This window comes from Mobula hypostoma, chromosome 23 (genome assembly GCF_963921235.1).
Source record: "Mobula hypostoma chromosome 23, sMobHyp1.1, whole genome shotgun sequence".
In the NCBI taxonomy this organism is placed as follows: domain Eukaryota; kingdom Metazoa; phylum Chordata; class Chondrichthyes; order Myliobatiformes; family Myliobatidae; genus Mobula; species Mobula hypostoma.
In genome coordinates this window covers 53923594-53944300 of record NC_086119.1, presented here as the reverse complement: position 1 = coordinate 53944300, position 20707 = coordinate 53923594, and the positions used below count along the sequence as shown (strand labels likewise).

At 42.4% G+C, this 20707-nt stretch overlaps 1 protein-coding gene across 2 annotated transcripts in view; it reads right to left on the bottom strand.

Annotated features, from left to right (window-relative positions):
- ncf1 (neutrophil cytosolic factor 1) overlaps positions 1–20707 on the bottom strand; it is a 107871-nt gene that overhangs the window by 70769 nt on the left and 16395 nt on the right. For both annotated transcript variants that reach the window (XM_063031248.1, XM_063031249.1), the window contains exon 2: positions 375–455. In XM_063031248.1, coding sequence (XP_062887318.1) covers positions 375–455 — 81 coding nt within the window. The remainder of the gene's footprint in view (positions 1–374; positions 456–20707) is intronic.

Here is a 20707-nt window from a genome sequence, read left to right as displayed (position 1 = left end):
GAACTAACCACATACTGTGTTAAGAAACTCTCTTGGATGTACCAAATTTCGCCCCAGCTAAGGCTCTTGCACTAAGGAGGTCTCAGTCTCTAATGGGGAAGTTGAAGTCATGCACAATGACAGCTTTGTAGTTTTTACCCCTTTCCCTAACCTAACCGCATCTCTGTTCCTCGGTGTCTCGTTGGCTTCGGGGCAGAGGAGTGGTGTCTCGTAACTCTCCCCAGTGAGGCAGCTTTATCAGACATGACTCTATTAGTACCTGCTGTGGCAGGTTCTTCAGCTTGGGTTCTGTGCCTGGGAGTCCGACTGACAGCTCTGCAGTACCCCGGCTATACTTTCACTTTTTGAGTGGACAATTAAAGTGAACTACTTACATGGAAATCATAGATTTCAGAGAACTTTCGGTAGATGAGTTTTTCCGACAAGTCACTCCACTTCACCATGAGCATATAAACCTGCAAATAAAACAGTGTCAGTTCAACATGAAGGAAAAGTTTACTCCCCAAAACTGCATCAGTGTGCTGTCCTGATCCACACAAAGCATGGTCCACATCACGTTCCCTCTTGTCTGGGCCTCCTCATTAAACCAACACACCCAGTTTGAGCTTCTGATTAGCTACTTTACAAGAACCCCTGGCCATTAGGGAGAGCCAGCAGGGCTTTGTGTGGGCTAAGTTGTGACTTACTAACTTGACTGAGTTTTTTGCTAAGGTGACGAGGGTGGTTGATGAAGGTAGAGCTGTGGGTGTTGTATACGTGGATTTTAGTAAGGTGTGTGACAAGTTCCTTTATGGGAGGCTCATCCAGAAGCTTCAGATGCATGGGGTCCATGGTGAATTGGCTGCTTGGGTTCAGAACTGGCTTGTCCATAGTAGACAGAGGGTGGTGGTTGAAGGGACTTATTCCATCTGGAGGTCAGTGGTTAGTGGTGTTCCATGGGTATCTGTACGGGGAACTCTCTGGCTTGTGATGTACACAAATGACCTTGTTTGCAAATAATATGAAGATTGTTGTTGTTCGTCCATCGTTGGCGTCGATGAGGGCCGTGACACCATAATGATGGTGTTGAGACCAGCGCGTGATTTGGATTTAAGTGAGGGAGAGTTGCGCAGCGTCAGCCTCACTCCCTCTTCCCAATTCCCATCTGGATCCAGTGGCAAGACAGAGTCTAGACGGCTGGAGATGGGACTAGGCACAGTGGATGACCAGGACATCTTCTGTGTCTTGTCCTGCTCTACACGTTCCACGACGCTTGCAGAGACCGCCTTCTTGACCGTTGGACCTTCCATAGGTCTCGTCCGCTCAATCCGCCGGAGTCTGTCTTCACATGCTGGGATAGACAACTCCCTATCTCACCGAGGGTTTGAGACCCGTCGGCTACCCTCACCTGGTTTAGCCGGCTTGTCGAAGCCATTGCCCGGGGTGTGGCCGCTGTCTCATGCAAACAGCTATGGGGAGCCACAGGTGAGAGCTGGGTGCCAGGTGGGGACCAAAGGTGGACTAACCGCCCTGAAAAGGACGCGACATGTTCCCCCACCAGAGGTGCTACCCCTCCCTGACACCCCATATATGAAGATTGGAGGTGTTATGGATAGCATAGAAGTTTGGCAAAGACTACAACAGGATATAATCAGTTGCAGATATGGGTGAAGAAAATCAGGTTTGACTTGCAGAGGGCTATTTCAAGAGTGAAGAAACAATTCCAAGCAAGGCTGGAGGTGACATTGGTTGCACGTCAACTCTGGCAGGGTTTGTAGGACAAAGTACCTGATGGAGGTGTATAAGATGATGAGAGGCATTGATCATGTGGATAGTCAGAGGCTTTTTCCCAGGGCTGAAATGGTTGCCACAAGAGGGCACAGGTTTAAGGTGCTTGGGAGTAGGTACAGAGGAGATGTCAGGGGTGAGTTTTTTACGTAAAGAGTGGTGAGTGCTTGGAATGGGCTGCCAGCAATGGTGGTGGAGGCGGATATGATAGGGTCTTTTAAGAGACTTTTGGATAGGTACATGGAACTTAGAAAAATAGAGGGCTATGGGTAAGCCTAGTAATTTATCAGGTCAGGACATGTTCGGCATTACTTTGTGGGCTGAAGGGCTTGTATTCTGATGTAGGTTTTCTACGTTTCTATGTTTCTAATACTTTTTACAAAGCAAAACGCAACATCAAGAATGGCAGTGATGCTTCACTACCGGATGAGCTCAACACCTTTTATGCCACTTTGAATAGGAAAGTATAACCAGAACTGTGAGGATGTGAGGATCCCTGCAGCCCGGTGACCCTGCGTCTCAGAGGCCAACATCAGGCTGTCTTTCAGAAGGGTGAACCCTCACAAGGCAGTAGGCCCAGATGGAGTACTTAGTAAGGCTCTGAAAACTTGTGCCGACCCACAGGGAGCTTATGAATTTCTGAATTAATGATCAAAGATTAAAAGTGTCAAAAATGCACTACAGTAAGATCATTACTATAAGATTAAGATAAGTAATTAAGGGTTAAGGAGGACTTTGGAAGGGGTGCAGGAAAGTGGGTGTTTACAGCTGTCAGATGTGTTAGTGTTACAATGGAGTGAAGGGAATTACAGAAGCCTGAGAGAGGAGCTGGCCAAAATTGATTGGAAAAGAACACTGGCAGGTATGACGGCAGAGCAGTAATGGCTGGAATTTCTGAAAGCAATTCAGAAAGCACAGGATATATACATCCCAAAAATGAAGGAAAAGATGTTATACAAAGGTAAGCAAGCTAGTAATATTATTGCGAAGGTAAATGAGCCAATAATATTATTGGGATAATCTTAGACCAGAGAATACAGCCTCAGAAAGGAGGGGCTTCCTTTTAGAATGGAGATGAGGAGGAGTTTCTTTACCCAGATGGTGGTGAATCTGTGGAATTTGTTGCCACAGACAGCTTCCCATTTAAGATAGCACTACCAAAGACATGCAACAGCATACTTGTAGTTCGAAAGCAAAGGAATTTGATATGAAACATTACTAATAATATTGTTTATGAAGTAAATTATGGTAAACTAACACTACAAACAATGAAGAGGCGATTCAGGGCAAAGTGAACTCGAGAGATGTGCCCTGCTGGTGCATTGCAAAATTGACACACTTGAAGTTGGAGCCTGCTAGTTGAAGTGGATGATTTGGAGTGGAGAAGCTGGAATGGAGGAGTTCTAATGCCTGTTCTGCTTGCCTGTGTGTCTCTCTCTGTCTCTCTCTGTCCCTTTCTGTCTCTCACTTATGGATCTGTTCTGAGTATATTTGAATAGGTTACAAATGAATGATACATCAGGATGGTAGATATTGCAAAACACACCTCTTCACCCATTGTAGGCATATTCAAAAGGTAGATCACATGGTATTCAAATGGTATGCTGCAGAGATTAGTGCTGAGTCCACTGTTGCTTGTCATCTTTTAATGATTTGGATGATGTGGTGTATTTAATATTTCTGTAATATTTGAGTAATATTAAGCATCCTTTGTTTGCTTAAATAATTGATTATGGGTTATGTGAAAAAATACGTGAATGGCAAATGCCATTTGTCATCACATCATCAGGACATGCCTTGCTGAAAGTAAAAATGAAGCATACACATTTTCCTAGTCTCCCTGTCTTTTTCTTTCTTTTAGAAAATATACCTGTAACAGTTGCAATGAGGAAGTATTAAACAAATCTGAGATGACTACCTACCTGTTGAAGTGCAGTAAGGCATTCAAGTTAAAAGAAGCGCAAGACGTGCGTCTTCAGAAAGGGGCAGAGGTGCTCAAGTTTTAAAAAAAGGCAGAAAATGGACTAATTTATGGTTTCATAAATACTAAGTACCAGGTAATAATAATCATAAATATAAAATAAGCAGCAACGACTGGCTACATCAGAAAGATAAATGTGTTCAATTGCACAAGAGATAACTGGATGTTGTATACTGAGTGAATTGACCAGTATTTTAAGACCATTAGACTATAAAATATAAGAACAGAAGTAGGCCATTTGGCCAGTGAGACTGCTCCACAATTTCATTATGGTTGATCGATTTCCCTCTCCTAGCCCAAATCTCCTGCCTGCTCCCCATGTACCTTCATGCCTGACTAATCAAGAATCTATCAACCTTTGCCTTAAATATACCTATTGACTTGGTCACCACAGCCGCCTGTGGCAATAAAATCCACAGATTCAAAGGAAATTCTTCCTCATCTCCATTCTAAATGGACATCCCTCTGGTTTGAGTTTGTGTCCCCTGGTCTTAAGACTCCTCCATCAGAGACGCATCCTCTCCACAACCACTCTATTTCAACATTTAATAGGGTTTCAATGAGATCCTTCCTTATTCTTCTGAATTCCAGTGATTACAGGCCCACAGCCATCAAATGCTCCTCAGGTGATAAGTCTTACAATCTTTGAATCATTTTTGTGAATCTCTTTTGAAATCTCTGCAATGTCAGCACATCCTTCCTTAGATAAAGGGCCCAAAACTACTCACAATACTTCAAGTGAGGTCTCACCAGCATCTTCATAAAGCCTCAACATTACATCCTTGCTCTTATATTCTCGTCCTCTCGAAATGGATGCTAACATTGCATTTGCTTTCCTCACCACAGACTCAAGCTGAAAAACATTTAAGGAATCCTACACAAGGACTCCCAGATTTCTTTTCACCTCCAATTTTGAATTTTCTCTCTATTTAGAAAATAGTCTATGGTTTTATTTCTTCTACCAAAGTGCATGATCACACATTTCCTGACAATGTATTCCTTATGCCATTTCTCTGCCCATTTTCCTAATCTGCCTGTGCCTTTCTGTGGTCTATCTGCTTCCTCAATGCTACCTGCCCCTCCACCTATCTTCATATCATCTGCAAACTTGGCCACAAAGCCATCAATTCTGTCATCCAAATTATTGCCATATAAAGTGAAAAAAGCAGTTCCAATACAGACTCCTGTGGAACACCACTAGTCACCAGCAGTCAACCAGGAAAGGGCTTCCTTTATTGCCACTCTTTCCCTCCTGCCAATCAGCCAATACTTTATCCATGCTGGTAATTTTCCTGTAACACCATGAGCTCTTAATTTGTTATGCAGCCTCGTGCATGGCACCTTGTCAGATGCCTTCTGACAATCTACTGATTCTCCTTTGCCTAAAGAATTCCAAAAGCTTTGTAATAACCAGTGAGAAATGTGAAAGATGATATCCAGTAAGAGAATGGAATCCTCCACAGTGATTAAATCTTCAGATCTGAATGGGAAAATTTAAAATTTACTATGCTGTGGATGTCTATATAGTACTTGTATTATATACTCTACTATACATATATATGCATATACATTGAGATGCTTTCTATATTGAATCAGAGTATATTGCTAAGCAGGGAGGAGTGTTAAGTATTTAATATTTCAGTAATAGTTGAGCAATATTATAATGTTTGATAATGCACTCTTTGTTCAAATAATTCATATAATTCATATATATAATATAACTATTGCATGGACAGCTACAGCACATTAAATTTTATATTTCCCAATTCAGGCCTAAAGAATTAATCACTGTGGAGGATTTCTTGTGAGATAACATCTTTCCTAACCAGGGGTGGTTATATGTAAAAGTATGCATATAGTGTAATCGATGGAGCTATTTCTTTTAGAGAAACTCTCTGCACTACGTATTGATTTCTTGTCTGTGTATGTGCATTGTGCTCTCCCTCTCTTGCTGCAATGTGAATGCAACAGTTAAAGCCATCTGCTGCGTGCGTGCTTTTATTTTAATTGATATGTAGTTGCACAGACACAAGAAATTGGTGACAAGTATAGATCTGAATGTAAGAAAGTATCACGAACTGCACCAATAGCTACAATATGAAACAACGAGAGGAAAGAGTTAAAGAGGACAGAAGCCATCACGGACCCTGACAAAATGAGTACAGCATGGTACATAGTGAAAGTCACACAACTAGCAAAGTTAAAGTGAAAATAACATGGAGATGGCTTCAGTCAGGAAAGTTGACAAATTTAATAATGCCAATGAATTGAATATCAAGAGGGTGGACTGTACTGTAAGGCGAATGATGTGGTTGAGCAAAAGAAAGCCCCTATGCTTCTTAGCTTAATGGGTGCGAGAATGTACAGTCTCTTATGCAACTTAGTAACACCTGAAAAGTTAGCAAGCAAGACTTTCAATGAAATTGTTCCAATTTTACAAAATCACTTGAGCCCCAAGCCGCTGGTAATAGCTGAGCAATTTAGATCTTACAGAAGGAACCAGTTAAAGGATGAAAGCATTTCTGAATACATTACCGAACCGCGCAGAATTTTCCAGTTCTGTGACCTTAGAAATGGACTTTCAGATGCATTAAGGGACAGGCTTGTATTTGGCATGCATAGTCAAAGCACTCAAAAGAGGCTACTGTCAGAAAGAGACCTAACCTCAGAATGGGCATCTTTAGAGCTGGCAGCAAAGGATGCAGAAGATCTGCAGAAAAAGAGATTAGAATGTCCCTGAATGGTGCAAAAAGCCAAAGATGTTATCGATGTGGCAAATCCTCCTGTGATGCAAATCGGTTCAAAGAAAAAGTTTGCAGAAAGTGTCACAGACAAGGTCACATAGAGTATGCAAAGTAGAGAAAAAGCACAACCAAGTGAATAGTCTCAAACACAGACTAAGTAAATGCATAAAGTGACTGAATGTAAAACAGAATCAGACCACACAGAGTCCAACAAAGGTGAGCTGTCATGCCTAGAACTGCACAGTATCACTGAAGCAGATCGCAATATAATATGGATCACAATTGATGTGCCTGGTGTAAAACTGAAAATGGAACTGGATACAGGGTCAGCTTTGTAGAAACATAGAAAACCTACAGCACAATACAGGCCCTTCGGCCCACAAAGCTGTGCCGAACATGTCCCTACCTTAGAAATTACTAGGGTTACCCATAGCCCTCTATTTTTCTAAGCTCCATGCACCCATCCAAAAGTCTCTTAAAAGATTCTTTCATGTCCGCCTCCACCACCGTTGCTGGCAGCCCATTCCACGCACTCACCACTCACTGCGTAAAAAACTTACCCTGACATCTCCTCTGTGCCTGCTCCCAAGCACCTTAAACCTGCGACCTCTTGTGGCAGCCATTTCAGCCCTGGGAAAAAGCATCTGACTATCCACACGATCAATGCATCTCATCATCTTATACACCTCTATCAGGTCACCTCTCATCTTCCGTCGCTCCAAGGAAAACAGGCCAAGTTCACTCAACCTATTCTCATAAGGCATGCTCCCCAATCCAGACAACATCCTTGTAAATCTCCTCTGCACCCTTTCTATGGTTTCCATATCCTTCCTATAGTGAGGCGACCAAAACTGAACACAGTACTCCAAGTGGGGTCTGACCAGGGTCCTATATAGCTGCAACATTACCTCTCAGCTCCTAAATTCAATTCCATGATTGATGAAGGCCAATACACTGTACGCCTTCTTAACCACAGAGTCAACCTGCGCAGCTGCTTTGAGTGTCCTATGGACTCGGACCCCAAGATCCCTCTGATCCTCCACACTGCCAAGGGTCTTACCATTAATACTATATTCTGCCATAATATTTGACCTACCAAAATGAACCACCTCACACTTATCTGGGTTGAACTCCATCTGCCACTTCTCAGCTGTCATGGTCTGGTCCGTGAAGTCCGCATTCCGGTTCACGGTCCGGTCCATCAATCCGTATTCCAGATTTTCTGGTTTTCCATTGTTCTGTTGGGTGCTCTAATTAAGGCTCATGATTCTCATTTGGGCAGACACATAAATACCTCTGGAGACCAGGGCTTGGCTACCAGATTATTCCTGTCCAAATCCCCTGTCTGAATCCCTTCTCTGCCCCTTCCTCCTGAAGCCTTGCCCTGCAACCAGTGTCTGAAGCCACGCCAAGCCAAGCCAAGCCAAGCCAAGCCAAGCCAAGCCTTGCCTTGCCTCGCCTCTGTCCTTGCCTGTATCACTGTCAGGTTCTACCACTGGAACAAGACTGGAGCCTTGCTGTGTCTAGATAAGGAACTGTCTTTTGTTGTTTGGAACTGTCTCTTTGTGTCCACGCCTTCGCTAGGTAGGTCCAGCTGTTTGCCGCTACCTTGAGTTGGGAACTATCTCTGTGTCCACGCCTTTGCTAGGTAGGTCTGGCTGTTTGCCGCTACCTTGTGTTGGGAACTGTCTCTCTGTGTTCTGTGTACGAGTCCTAGCCCTACGCCCTGTTCCCAAGGAGGGGTCTTGGCTCTGTGTTCCATGTCCCTGTGTTCCTGTCTCTCAAGTCCAAGGCTCCGTGTTCCTGTGCTGTAGATCAAGGTTCTGTGTTCCTGTCCTCCCCAAGATAAAGACTCTGTGTTCTGCGTTCCTGTTGTCCCAAGTCCAAGGTTCCAGGGTTCCTGTTGTCCCAAGTCCAAGGCACGGCTGTTTCTAAGTACCAAGTCAAGGCTTTGTGTTCTCATTGTGTCCATGTGCTTCGTCCTGTGCTGGAGTTCCCTTGTCTTGACCAGGAGTCTCTCGTTCTGTCCCATAGCCTCGCCTAGTCCTGTCTCCCAAGACCACGTCATGTCTTTGCCTAATTCCGGAGTCCGAGCCCCAGTCAAGACCCAGGTTCTGGGTCCTTGTCCAGTCTCTCACTTGGAGTCCGAACCCATGCCACACCATGTCCTCGCCTGGAAGAACCCAAGCCTCGTCCAGTCCTGTAGCCACGTCATGTCCTCGCCTAATTCCGGGGTCCGAGCCCCAGTCAAGACCCAGGTTCTGGGTCCTTGTCCAGTCTCTGGCTCGGAGTCCAAGCCCAGGCTCCTTGTTCCTAGTTCCTTGTCCTGGTTCCGCTTTCCTAGCCAATGTCCTAGCCCAAGTCTGTGTTCTTGTCCCAGCTCTCTAGTAAAGTCCTGTTCCTAGTACTTCAGTGTCTGTGTCGTGCATTTGGGTCCTCCCAGCACCCCCCCCCCATGACATCAGCCCAGTTTTGCATCCTATCAAAGTCCCGCTGCAACCTCTGACAGCCCTCCATACTATCCACAACACCCCCAACCTTTGTGTCATCAGCCAACTTACTAACCCATCCCTCCACTTCCTCATTCAGGTCATTTATAAAAATCACGAAGAGTAGGGGTCCCAGAACAGACCCCTGAGGCACACCACTGGTCACCAACCTCCAGGCAGAATATGACCCATCTCCAACCACTTTTTGCCTTCTGTGGGCAAGCCAGTTCTGGATCCACAAAGCAAAGTCCCCTTGAATCCCATGCCTCCTTACTTTCTCAATAAGCCTTTCATGGGATACCTTATCAGTTACCTTTGTCTGTAACTTCAGAGGCTGACAACAAAAGACTACCATTAAATAAAAACTAAGTAAAGAAGACTTACACAGGCAAAAAAGTGTCTCCCAAAGGCAAACTGAAAGTAAGTGTTGACATTTGGAGGCCAGACACTGCAGTCACAGCTTTATTTGTATCAGCTCGAGCAACTTGGCAAAGAGCAATGGACCATGTGCTCCAAGATACCTCAGAAACACAATGTTACCTTGATTTCATCATTGTGGCTGGCAAGAATAATGAAGAGCATGTTCAGAACCTTGGTAAAGAGCTTAACAGGCTGAGTGAGTATGGTCTGTGTGCAAAGAGAGGAATGTGAGTTTTTCAAGAATGAAATCTCATATTGTGGACATGTCATTGACAAGCATGGCTTACATAAGTCACAAGAGAAGACTGAAGCAGTGCTACAGGCACCCAAACCAGAAAATGTGTCACAACTCAGACAGGAGCAAAGTGGAAATGGTCAGAAAGATGTGAAAGAGTACTCAAGGAAACAAAGAGACTAATAACATCCAATGAACTGCTCACCCATTATGACCCATCCCTGCCCTTCAGACTGGTTTACAAGGCGTCCCCCCCATGGCATCGGGGCAGTTTTGTCACACATTGTAGATGAAGGATCTGAACGTCATTTGCTTCAAGATCACTGATGAGCACAGGACATGACTATGCTCAGGTCAACCAAAAGGCCCATAGTCTAGTATGGGGAATAAAGAAGTTCCACCACTACCTCTACAGACAAAGGTTTACACTAGTAACAGATCACCAGCCCCTTGTCTCCAGTTTCAGTCCCAGGGAGGGAATCCAAGTGATGTCTTCTACCCAGTTCCTCGGAGCCCACTCTTATGACATAGAATTCAAGGGTACCAAGCAACACAGCAATGCTGATGGCTGTCACGTCTTCCACTGTTGGCAACTGAAGAAGAAAAATCTTCATACTGTCCCAGTAGAAGTGTTCCATACAACATTGGTGGACCAGTTGCCGGTAAGAAATTTGGAATTTCTGAAGGGAAACAAGGAATGACTCAACATTGATAAGAGTCTATGAAATCACCTTGCAAGGAGTAGGTCAAAAAACGATGGATGGTGATGGTGGGGTGATGTAATTTTCCCGCCAGTGTGAGGTCACGTGATGACATGTTCTCAACAGGTAAATAACAGGAAACCCCTGTTGTTACACAGTTAATTCGTAGTTTAATTCGTCAGTTACTCCGTTATGCTGCGTATTTATCTCATGACACTGTTTTGCTTTAAAGTGGAGTTTTACTTTCTATTGTAAGTCCGGTATTGGAGAGTGAAGGCCTTACTAAAGTACAGGAATCTGAAGGATTGAGTAAAGTTGGTGTCGTTTGGCGGTTTAATACAGGATCCACCTTATTGAATCTTCATTCAGAAATCTGAGATAAGCCCTGTAAGAGCAGGAAAGTTTGTGCAGTGTTCATTAGCCAGGAAAAGGTCAGTTCCCTTAAGCCGTTTTATTTCATCATGAATCCTTTGGACAGAATCAGCAGTAACACCACATCTTCAAAGAAATCCGTTTCCAGAGAAGTCTCTCCTTATTGACTGTGAAAATCACTTGGACTTTTGAATTTACCACTTTAAGACTGTGTTCGAATTTATCACTTTAAGAACTGTTCCACAGTTGCCGTATAGCAGTTAATTTCCAGTTAATTTAGTTGGTTGAATACTTTTCGCTATTGTTGAGCAGAATTTAATAAATGTTTATGTTTGTTTATAAAACTTAACTCAATTCTATATACATTGTTGCTGGTCACATAACAGAAAAATTGGGGGCTCATCTGGATTGTTCCAATTTTGAGCTTGTCTAATTATCAATCTGATTTGGAAAAGGGAAATACCCGATTCTTTTGTCTGATTGGTCTGTGGGTGGTATTCAGCAGCAATGAATATTGCCAAGTTTATGGCATCGTCAGACTCAGAATTATTAGTGAAGGCAAAAAAGGATGATGTATCCGAGATTGCTAGAAGTTTGGGCCTTAAAGGAATTTCGAAGGTTACAACAAAGCCAGTAATTCAGAGGAAAATTGCGGAACACTATGTAAATTCGGGAGTTTTTGATTACGCGGAGTTAGATAGGTTCCCTGTAAGTAAAGCAGCGATCCAGTTGCACCTGGAGCAGGTAGCGTTAGAAAAGCTTAGACTAGAAGCAGACTTAAAACAGAAACAATTAGAAGCAGACTTGCAACAAAGTCGGTTAGAAGCTGCAAATAAACAGAGGGAGTTTGAGCTGGCGATAGAGCAGTTAAGGTCCGAGACTCAGGCTTCTGGTTCTAGGAAACAGTTTGTTGCTAGTAGGGAAGTTATATTGGCTCCTCCATTTAATGAGACAGAGGTGGATAAATATTTCCATTATTTCAAAACTCTTGCTCTGATTTCACGGTGGCCGAAAGATAAATGGCCAGTGATGTTACAAAGTGTAATTAGAGGTAAGGCACAACAAGTTTGTACAGCTTTAACTGCTGAGCAAGCATTTGATTATGATATTGTGAAGCAGCATATACTAAAAGCAATATGAACTGGTTCCGGAAGCTTACAGAGAAAGATTCAGAAATTTGAAGAAATCCATGGGAAAAAACTGACATGGAATTTGCCTATCATAAATCTGTGTGTTTTGAGTGATGGGTTTCCTCTAAAAATGTGAATGGAGAGTATAATAAATTAAAAGAGTTGACTTTAATGGAGGAATTTAAAAGGAGCATTCCTGTTGAAGTAAGGATATACTTAAATGAGAGGGACACTGCTACATTGCTGGAGTCTGCTAAATTAGCAGGTGAGTATGCTTTAATCCACAAGAGTAAATTTCCTTCAGGTAGAACTTTTAAAATGAAAAACAGCACAGAGAGTCAAGGTAAACCAGAAATTAAATCAGAAGTTAGTGAGAAAGGTAAGGATGAAGGGAAACATGTGAGGGAAAGACATTTTGGTCCTATTTGTAATTATTGTAAGAAACCTGGTCACATAATAGCTAACTGTTTCCGATTGAAGAAGGAGAAGGAGGCAGTCCCAGATGCTTGTGTGCAACATATTGAAACACCTGGAAATCCACAGGGTTCGATAAATACCAGTGAAGCTTTGTCAGGGTCTGACCAAGTTAAGAGCGGATATGATCATTTTATAACTGAAGGATTTGTATCCTTGAAAGAGGGGTCCGCTCCGGTGCCAATAAAAATCCTTAGGGATACTGGAGCTTCTCACTGTTAGACAGTGTTCTAAAGTCTAGTGATGAGTCTGACATTGGTGAGGTACACCATATACGAGGTGTTGGGAGTGCCCTTATGCCTGTACATTTGCATAGAGTAAATTTAAGGTCAGGGTAAGTTACAGGACCTGTTAAAATAGGACTACAACCCAGTTTACCCATGAATGATGTTTCTCTATTGTTAGGGAATGACTTAGCCAATGGACAAGTTTTTTCTGAAGTACATTTGACAATAAAGCCCAGTTCTGAGGAACAAAAGATGGATTCTAACATGGATTCCTCCTGTGTTGTAACCCGAGCTATGGCTAAAAAGATTGATGTGCAGGATGGGTCTGTTACCCATGACTGTTCAACTTGAGATTCGAATTTTAGGATGTGTCAGAAACTTTCTCACCTTCATTGTTTGATCAAGACTCTTGTAGTAAGTCTGGCCATGAAGATTTGTCTCTGTCTCGGAAGGAGATGATAGCAGAGTACAGTAGAGACCCTGAGATTATCAAATTAAAGGAACAAGCTCTTCTAGATAGTGAAATTGAGAAGGTGCCAGTAGGATATTATTTTGAGAAGGGAGTATTAATGAGGAAGTGGAGATCACCTACAATTCCTGCAAGTGAGGAATGGGAAGTTGTTCACCAGGTAGTAGCTCCTAAAGTTTATCGGAATGAGATTTTAACTATGGCTCATAGTATGCCTTTGGGTGGCCATCAAGGTGTGAAGAAAACTATGAACAAGGTTTTTAAACATTTTTACTGGCCTAGTTTAAGAAAAGATGTGGCGACATTTTGCAGAATGTGTCATACTTGTCAGATTGTGGGTAAACCTAATCAAGTTACTCCAGTGGCCCCACTGCAACCTATTCCCACATTTGGCGAACCATTTTCCAAAATTATTATAGATTGCGTAGGCCCATTGCCAAAAACCAAAACTGGCCATCAATATTTGTTGACCATCATGTGCACAGCGTCTAAGTTTCCAGAGGTAATACCACTTAGGAATGTAATGGCTAAAACTGTAATAAAGGCTCTTATAAAATTCTTTAATTACTTTGGGTTGCCTAAGGAAATACAATCTGATCAAGGTAGTAATTTTATGTCTGGATTGTTCCAGCAGATAGTTTATAAACTGGGAGCAAAACAGATTACCTCATCTTCATACCATCCAGAATCACAAGGAGCCTTGGAGAGATTCCATTCTACCCTCAAAACTATGATTAGGATGTATTGTGTGGAAAATGAAAATGACTGGGATGAGGGTGTTCATTTATTTCTATTTGGAGTACGGGAGTCAGTGCAGGAATCCTTAGGTTTTAGTCCTTTTGAACTTGTGTTTGGGCATAGAGTTAGAGGACCTTTGACCTTGTTAAAAGAACAGTGGATTAATAAAGAGGTACATACTAATTTGCTGGATTATGTTTTAAAATTTAAGGAAAGATTGCATAAAGTTTGTAGGGTTTGTAAGGTTTGCTAGGGAAAATTTAAATTCAGCTCAGGAGAAAATGAAAACTTGGTATGATAAGGAAGCTAGAATGAGGTCATTTAAGCCTGGAGATAAGGTGTTGGTTCTTTTCCCAGTGCAAACAAACCCTTTACAAGCTAAATTTCATGGTCCTTATGAGGTTATATCTAAAGTTAATGACGTGGATTATGTGATAAAAACTCCAGATCGAAGAAGGCCAATGAAGCTTTGTCACATAAATATGATGAAACCATATTATGAGAAACAGTCAGCTACTATGACTGTTGTGGTCAATAACAGTGAGTCTGATACCCCTAGGAACTTAATGGATGATTCATCTGAAACTTATTTTAAACCCAACATTATTTCTGCCAGGTTACCAAACTCACAATTCTGGAAAATATTGATGAGAAATTAGCTCATTTACAGCCAGAGTGGAGGCGGCAGATGAAGCAGTTAATTTTTTAATACAGGGATTTGTTTCCAGGCGTTCCTAAGAGAACCACAGTAGCTTCACATGATGTAGATGTTGGAGATGCCAAACCCATAAAGCAACATCCATATCAGATGAACATGGAGAAATGTGAACTTGCTGAACAACAAATTAAGTATATGTTAGAGAATAATATTATTAGACCTTCTAATTCGAATGGGAGTTCACCGTGTGTTATGGTGCCAAAGCCAGACAGTAGTATTCAGTTTTCTACTGATTACAGGAAGGTGAATGCTGTGACAAAAACAGATGCATATCCAATCCTCAGGGTAGATGATTGTGTGGATAAAGTGGAAAAAGCAAAATTCCTTACAAAGATTGATTTGTTAAAAGGTTATTGGTGTGTTCCATTGACGGATAGAGGTAAAGAGATTTCTGCATTTGTAACCCCATCTGGATTATAGAAATATAATGTTCTTCCCTTTGGGATGAAGAATGCACCAGGTACTTTCCAGTGGAAGATTAATTCTGTGATTCATGGGTTAAAAGATACAGATGTCTATATTGATGATTTAGTTACAGGAAATGATACTTGGGAAGCACATATTACTGCGGTGGAGAAACTATTTGAAAGGCTTTCAAAAGCTAACTTAACTATTAACTTAACTAAAAGTGAATTTGGTCATGCCACTGTGACCTACCTTGGTTATGTTGTGGGTCAAGATAAGTTAGCTCCTGTTAGGGCAATTTTAGACATATTCACTCCAACTGGTAGAATGACTCTCAGAAGATTCTTGAGAATGGTAGGATATTGCCGTAAATTTTGTAAGAATTTTGCTGACATTGCCCTTCCATTAACTAATCTCTAGAAGAAAAGTGAAAACTTTGTTTGGACAGAGTCTCGTCAAGAGGCCTTTGATAAATTGAAAACTATGCTATATCAGTGTGGGCACGTGGCCAAGTGGTTAAGGCATTGGACTAGCTACCTGAAGGTCGTGAGTTCGAGCCCCAGCCGAGGCAACGTGTTGTGTCCTTGAGCAAGGCACTTAATCACACATTGCTCTGCAATGACACTGGTGCCAAGCTGTATGGGTCCTAATGCTCTTCCCTTGGACAACATTGGTGTCATGGAGAGGGGAGAATTGCAGCATGGGCAACTGCTGGTCTTTCATACAACCTTGCCCAGGCCTGCGCCCTGGAGAGTGAAGACGGTCTCGCAAGACTAACGGATGCCTTTAATTTAATGCGATGTCATCAACCTGTGCTCAGGTCGCCTGACTTTGAAAAACCATTTTCATTAGCTGTAGATGCTAGTGATGAGGCTGCAGGAGCAGTGTTACGCCAAGGGGATGAGGGTGATGAGGGTGATGAAGTTGACCGTCCAGTAGCTTACTTTTCTAAGAAATTTAATGAACATCAAAGAAATTATTCAACCATAGAAAAGGAATTATTATCTCTTGTTTTGGCTTTACAACATTTTGATGTGTATGTGGGTACAACTCAGAAACCACTCATAGTTTACACCGATCATAGTCCGTTAGTGTTTTTGAGTAAGATGAAAAACAAAAATAGAAGGTTAGTGAATTGGAGTTTGATGTTACAGGAGTATAATATTTTGCTAACTCATATTAAAGGTAAAGATAATGTGATTGCTGACTGTCTATCTAGATGTTGAATGTACAATGTAATTTTTTTATGGAGTGGTATTTTAACATTTGTAACACTCCTACGGTATATTAGTTTGCAAGGTTCTGTATGATAATACTATGTATATTGTGTATGTTGTAGATTTTACACATTTGTGGTTTTTTTGTGTTAGTTGTTAAAATTTTGCTCATAACAGACCAAACTTTTCCCTTTTTGGAGGGAGGTGTTACATACCTCGTGGGTATCTTGTGACTGTTTTATGACCATGATGTAACTGAGTATCTTGTGAGTACGGTGTAATGGTCTTGTGATGGTGGCGTGATGTAATTTTCCCGCCAGTGTGAGGTCATGTGATGACATGTTCTCAACAGGTGTATAACGGGAAACCTCTGTTGTTACACAGTTAATTCGTTGTTTAATTCGTCAGTTGCTCTGTTATGCTGTGTATTCGTCTCATGACGCTGTTTCGTTTTAAGGTGGAGTTTTACTTTCTATTGTAAGTCCAGTCTTGGAGAGTGAAGGCCTTACTAAAGTACGGGAATCTTAAGGATTGAGTAAAGTTGGTGTCGTTCGACAGTTTAATACAGAATCGACCTTATTGAATCTTTGTTCAGAAAGAGGGGAGATTTGATAGAGGTATATAAAATTATGATGGGTATAGATTGGATGAATGCAAGCAGGCTTTTTCCACTGAGGCAAGGGGAGAAAAAAACCAGAGGACATGGGTTAAGGGTGAGGGGAGAAAAGTTTAAAGGGAACATTAGGGGAGGTCTTCTTCACACAGAGAGTGGTGGGAGTATGGAATGAGCTGCCAGACGAGGTGGTAAATGCAGGTTCTTTTTTAACATTTAAGAATAAATTGGACAGATACATGGATGGGAGGTGTATAGAGGGATATGTTCCGTGTGCAGGTCAGTGGGACTAGGCAGAAAATGGTTCGGCACAACCAAGAAGGGCCAAAAGGCCTGTTTCTGTGCTGTAGTTTCTATGGTTTCTATGGTAAATCTGAGATAAGCCCTGTAAGAGCAGGAAGGTTTGTGCAGTGTTCATTCGCCAGGGAAAAGGTCAGTTCCTTTAAGCCGTTTTATTTCCTTTGTTGTGAATCCTTTGGACAGAATCAGCAGTAACGTCACATCTTCGAAGAAGTCCGTTTCCAGGGAAGTCTCTCCTTATTGACTGTGTAAATCACTTGACTTCCGAATTTACCACTTTAAGACTGTGTTCGAATTTACCATTTTAGGAACTGTTCCAGAGTTGCCGTATAGCAGTTAACTTCCAGTTAAGTTAGTTGTTTGAATACTTTTTGCTATTGTTGAGCAGAGTTTAATAAATGTTTATGTCTGCTTATAAAACTTAACTCAATTCTATATTCATTGTTGCTGGTCATGTGACAGTATCTCGTATTGTGGTTCCCTCTAAGCTGCACATCAGAGTTATAAGAATCTGCATGAAGGACACCTGGGTACACATTCAAGATCAAGAGTCTCACCTGGGGCTACGTGTGGTGGCTGGGAATAGATAAACAGACTGAAGACTTAGTCAAGAGCTGTTTGGGATGCCAAAAAGTTCAAAATGCATCCCCACAGGTGCCATTACACCCATGGGAGTGGCTGTCTTCACCGTGGTGAAGAGCACATATTGACTTTGTTGGTCCATTCATGGACTCCATGCTTCTCATTGTTATGGATACTCATTTGAATTGGCCGGAGGTCATACCAGTGAAGTCAACCACCTCAGCAAAGATTGTCTCTGCTCTGAGGACTATCTTTACCAGAAGTGGCTTACCAGAACAAATTGTGAGTGACAATGGACCACAATACACATCAGAAGAATTCCAACTGCTGACAAAGAAAAAAGGCATCAGGCATTTCAAGTCGGCTCCTCACCACCCAGCAATGAATGGATTAGCTGAAAGGTTTATACAAACACTCATGAAGTCCATCAAAACGATGAACAATGAAGACATTTCTCTACAGTACAAGGTAGACAACTTCCTTTGAATGCATCGAAACCCTGTTCATGTGATGACAAATCAAGCACCTGCAATGCTTTTCATGAACAGGAATCTATCTCACATAAACCAGACTTACAGAGGAAAGTGCAGAAAGTCCAGTTCGACCAGTTACCAAGTGCATCAACAAGGAGCTTTGAGATTGGAAGAAGTCCTGAGAAGACAATTGTACCCCAAGTAGGATAACTACATGAACTGGACCACTGATGCACACAGTGGATGTTGGAGGTCAGACGTGGAGACATCAAGTGGTCCAGATATTGGATGCTCAACCAACGAACGCACCTGAGTTGATTGCATCCGATGAAACAGACACATTATGGCAACCGGACTTATCTCTCAGTGGTGATCATGTCACAGACAGCAACGTGACACGAGAAACTGAGACAAGACTCCTGCCAACTCCGACGCCACTCCACAGGTCCAGAGGCACTGTCCTGAAAGAAGCAGAGCACCACCCAAAAGACTAAATCTTCAGTATCGTGAAGTTAATTATGGACTATTATTGTGAAAGCATGTTTATTTGGAATGTGGGTTTATGAAAGGGAAATTGAATATTTTATTATTCAGGCATTGATCCTGTGGATAGTCAGAGGCTTTTTCCCAGGGCTGAAATGGCTAGCATGAGAGGGCACAGTTTTAAGGTGCTTGGAAGTAGGTACAGGAGATGTCAGGGGTACGTTTTTCTATGCAGAGTGGTGAGTGTGTGCAATGGGCAGCCAGCAACGATGGTGGAGGCAGATACGATAGGGTCTTTTAAGAAACTCCTGGACAGGTACATGGAGCTCAGAGAAATAGAGGACTATGAGTAACGCTAGGTAATTTCCAAATTAAGTACATGTTCGGCACAGCATTGTGGGCCGAAGGGCCTGTATTGCGCTGTAAGTTTTCTATGTTTCTATGTCTACATAGTTGCACAGACACAACAAATGACAAACGTTATTATGCCACCAAGTTATAAGGGTAAGCCTTTCTAGAAGTAAAAAGGAAGCGTATACATTCTCCCGATCAATCCATGTTTTTCTTCCGTTGAACTTTATGTTTTAAAGTTACAAAACACAACAGATGAGAATATAGTTGAGTTTGTGAGTTTGTGGATGGCACAAAAATTAGACCGTAAGACATAGGAGCAGAATTAGGCCACTCAGCCCATCGAGTCAGCTCCGACGTTCCATCATGGCTGATTCTCGATCCTACTCAACCCCATACACCTGCCTTCTCCCATATCCTTTAATGCCCTGAACAATCAGGAAACTATCAACTTCTGCCTTAATTGTACCCATGGACTTAACCTCCACTGCAGTCTGTGGCAGAAAATCCACAGATTCACTACTCTCTGGCTAAAAAAAAAATTTCTTTTTACCTCTGATCTAAACGGTCGCTCCTTAATTTTGAGTCTGTGCCCTCTAATTCTGGATACCCTTGCCAGAGGAAACATCCTCTCCACATCCACCCCATCTAGTCCTTTCAACTTTTGCTAAGTTTCAGAGAAACATAGAAAACCTACAGCAGAATACAGGCCCTTCAGCCAACAAAGCTGTGCCAAACATGTCCTTACCTTAGAAATTACCGATAGCTCTCTATTTTTCTGAGCACCATATACCTATCCAGGAGTCTCTTACAAGACTGTATTGTATCCGCCTCCACCATTGCCACCAGCAGCCAATTTCACACACTCACCAATGTCTGCATAAAAAACTTACTCCTGATAGTTCCTCTGTACCTACTTCTAAGCACTTTAAAACTGTGCCCTCTCGTGTTAGCCATTTCAACCCTGGGGAAGAAGTCTCTGACTATGGACATGATCAAAGCCTCTCATCATCTTATACATCTCTATCAGGTCACCTCTCACCCTCTGTCGCTCCAAGGAGAAAAGGCCAAGATCACTAAACCTATTCTCATAAGGCATGAGCCCGAATCCAGAAAACATCCTTGTAAATCTCTTCTGCATCATTTCTATTGTTTCCACATCCTCCTATAGTGAGGTGACCAGAACTGAGCACAGTACTCCAAATGGGGTCTGACCAGGGTTCCATGTAGTGGCAACATTACCTCACGGCTCCTAAACTCAATCCCACCATTGATGAAGGCCAATGCACCATATGCCTTCTTAACCACAGAGGCAACCTGCGCAGCAACTTTGAATGTCTTATGGACTCGGACCCAAGATCCCTCTGATCCTCCACACTGCCAAGAGTCTTACCATTAATACTATATTGTCATATTTGACCTACCAAAATGAACCACCTCACACTTATCTGGGTTGAACTCCATCTGACACTTCTCAGCCCAGTTTTGCATCCTATCAATGTCCCGTCGTAACCTCTGACAGCCCTCCACACTATCCACAACACCTCCAACCTTTGTGTCATCAGCAAATTTACTAACCCATCCCTCCACTTCCTCATCCAGGTCATTTATAAAAATCACGAAGGGTAGGGGTCCCAGAACAGATCCCTGAGGCACACCACTGGTCACCAATTTCCATGCAGAATATGACCCATCTACAGCCACTCTTTGCCTTCTGTGGGCAAGCCGGTTCTGGATCCACAAAGCAATGTCTCCTTGGATCCCATTCCTCCTTACCTTCTCAATAAGGCTTGCATGGGGTACCTTACCAAATGCCTT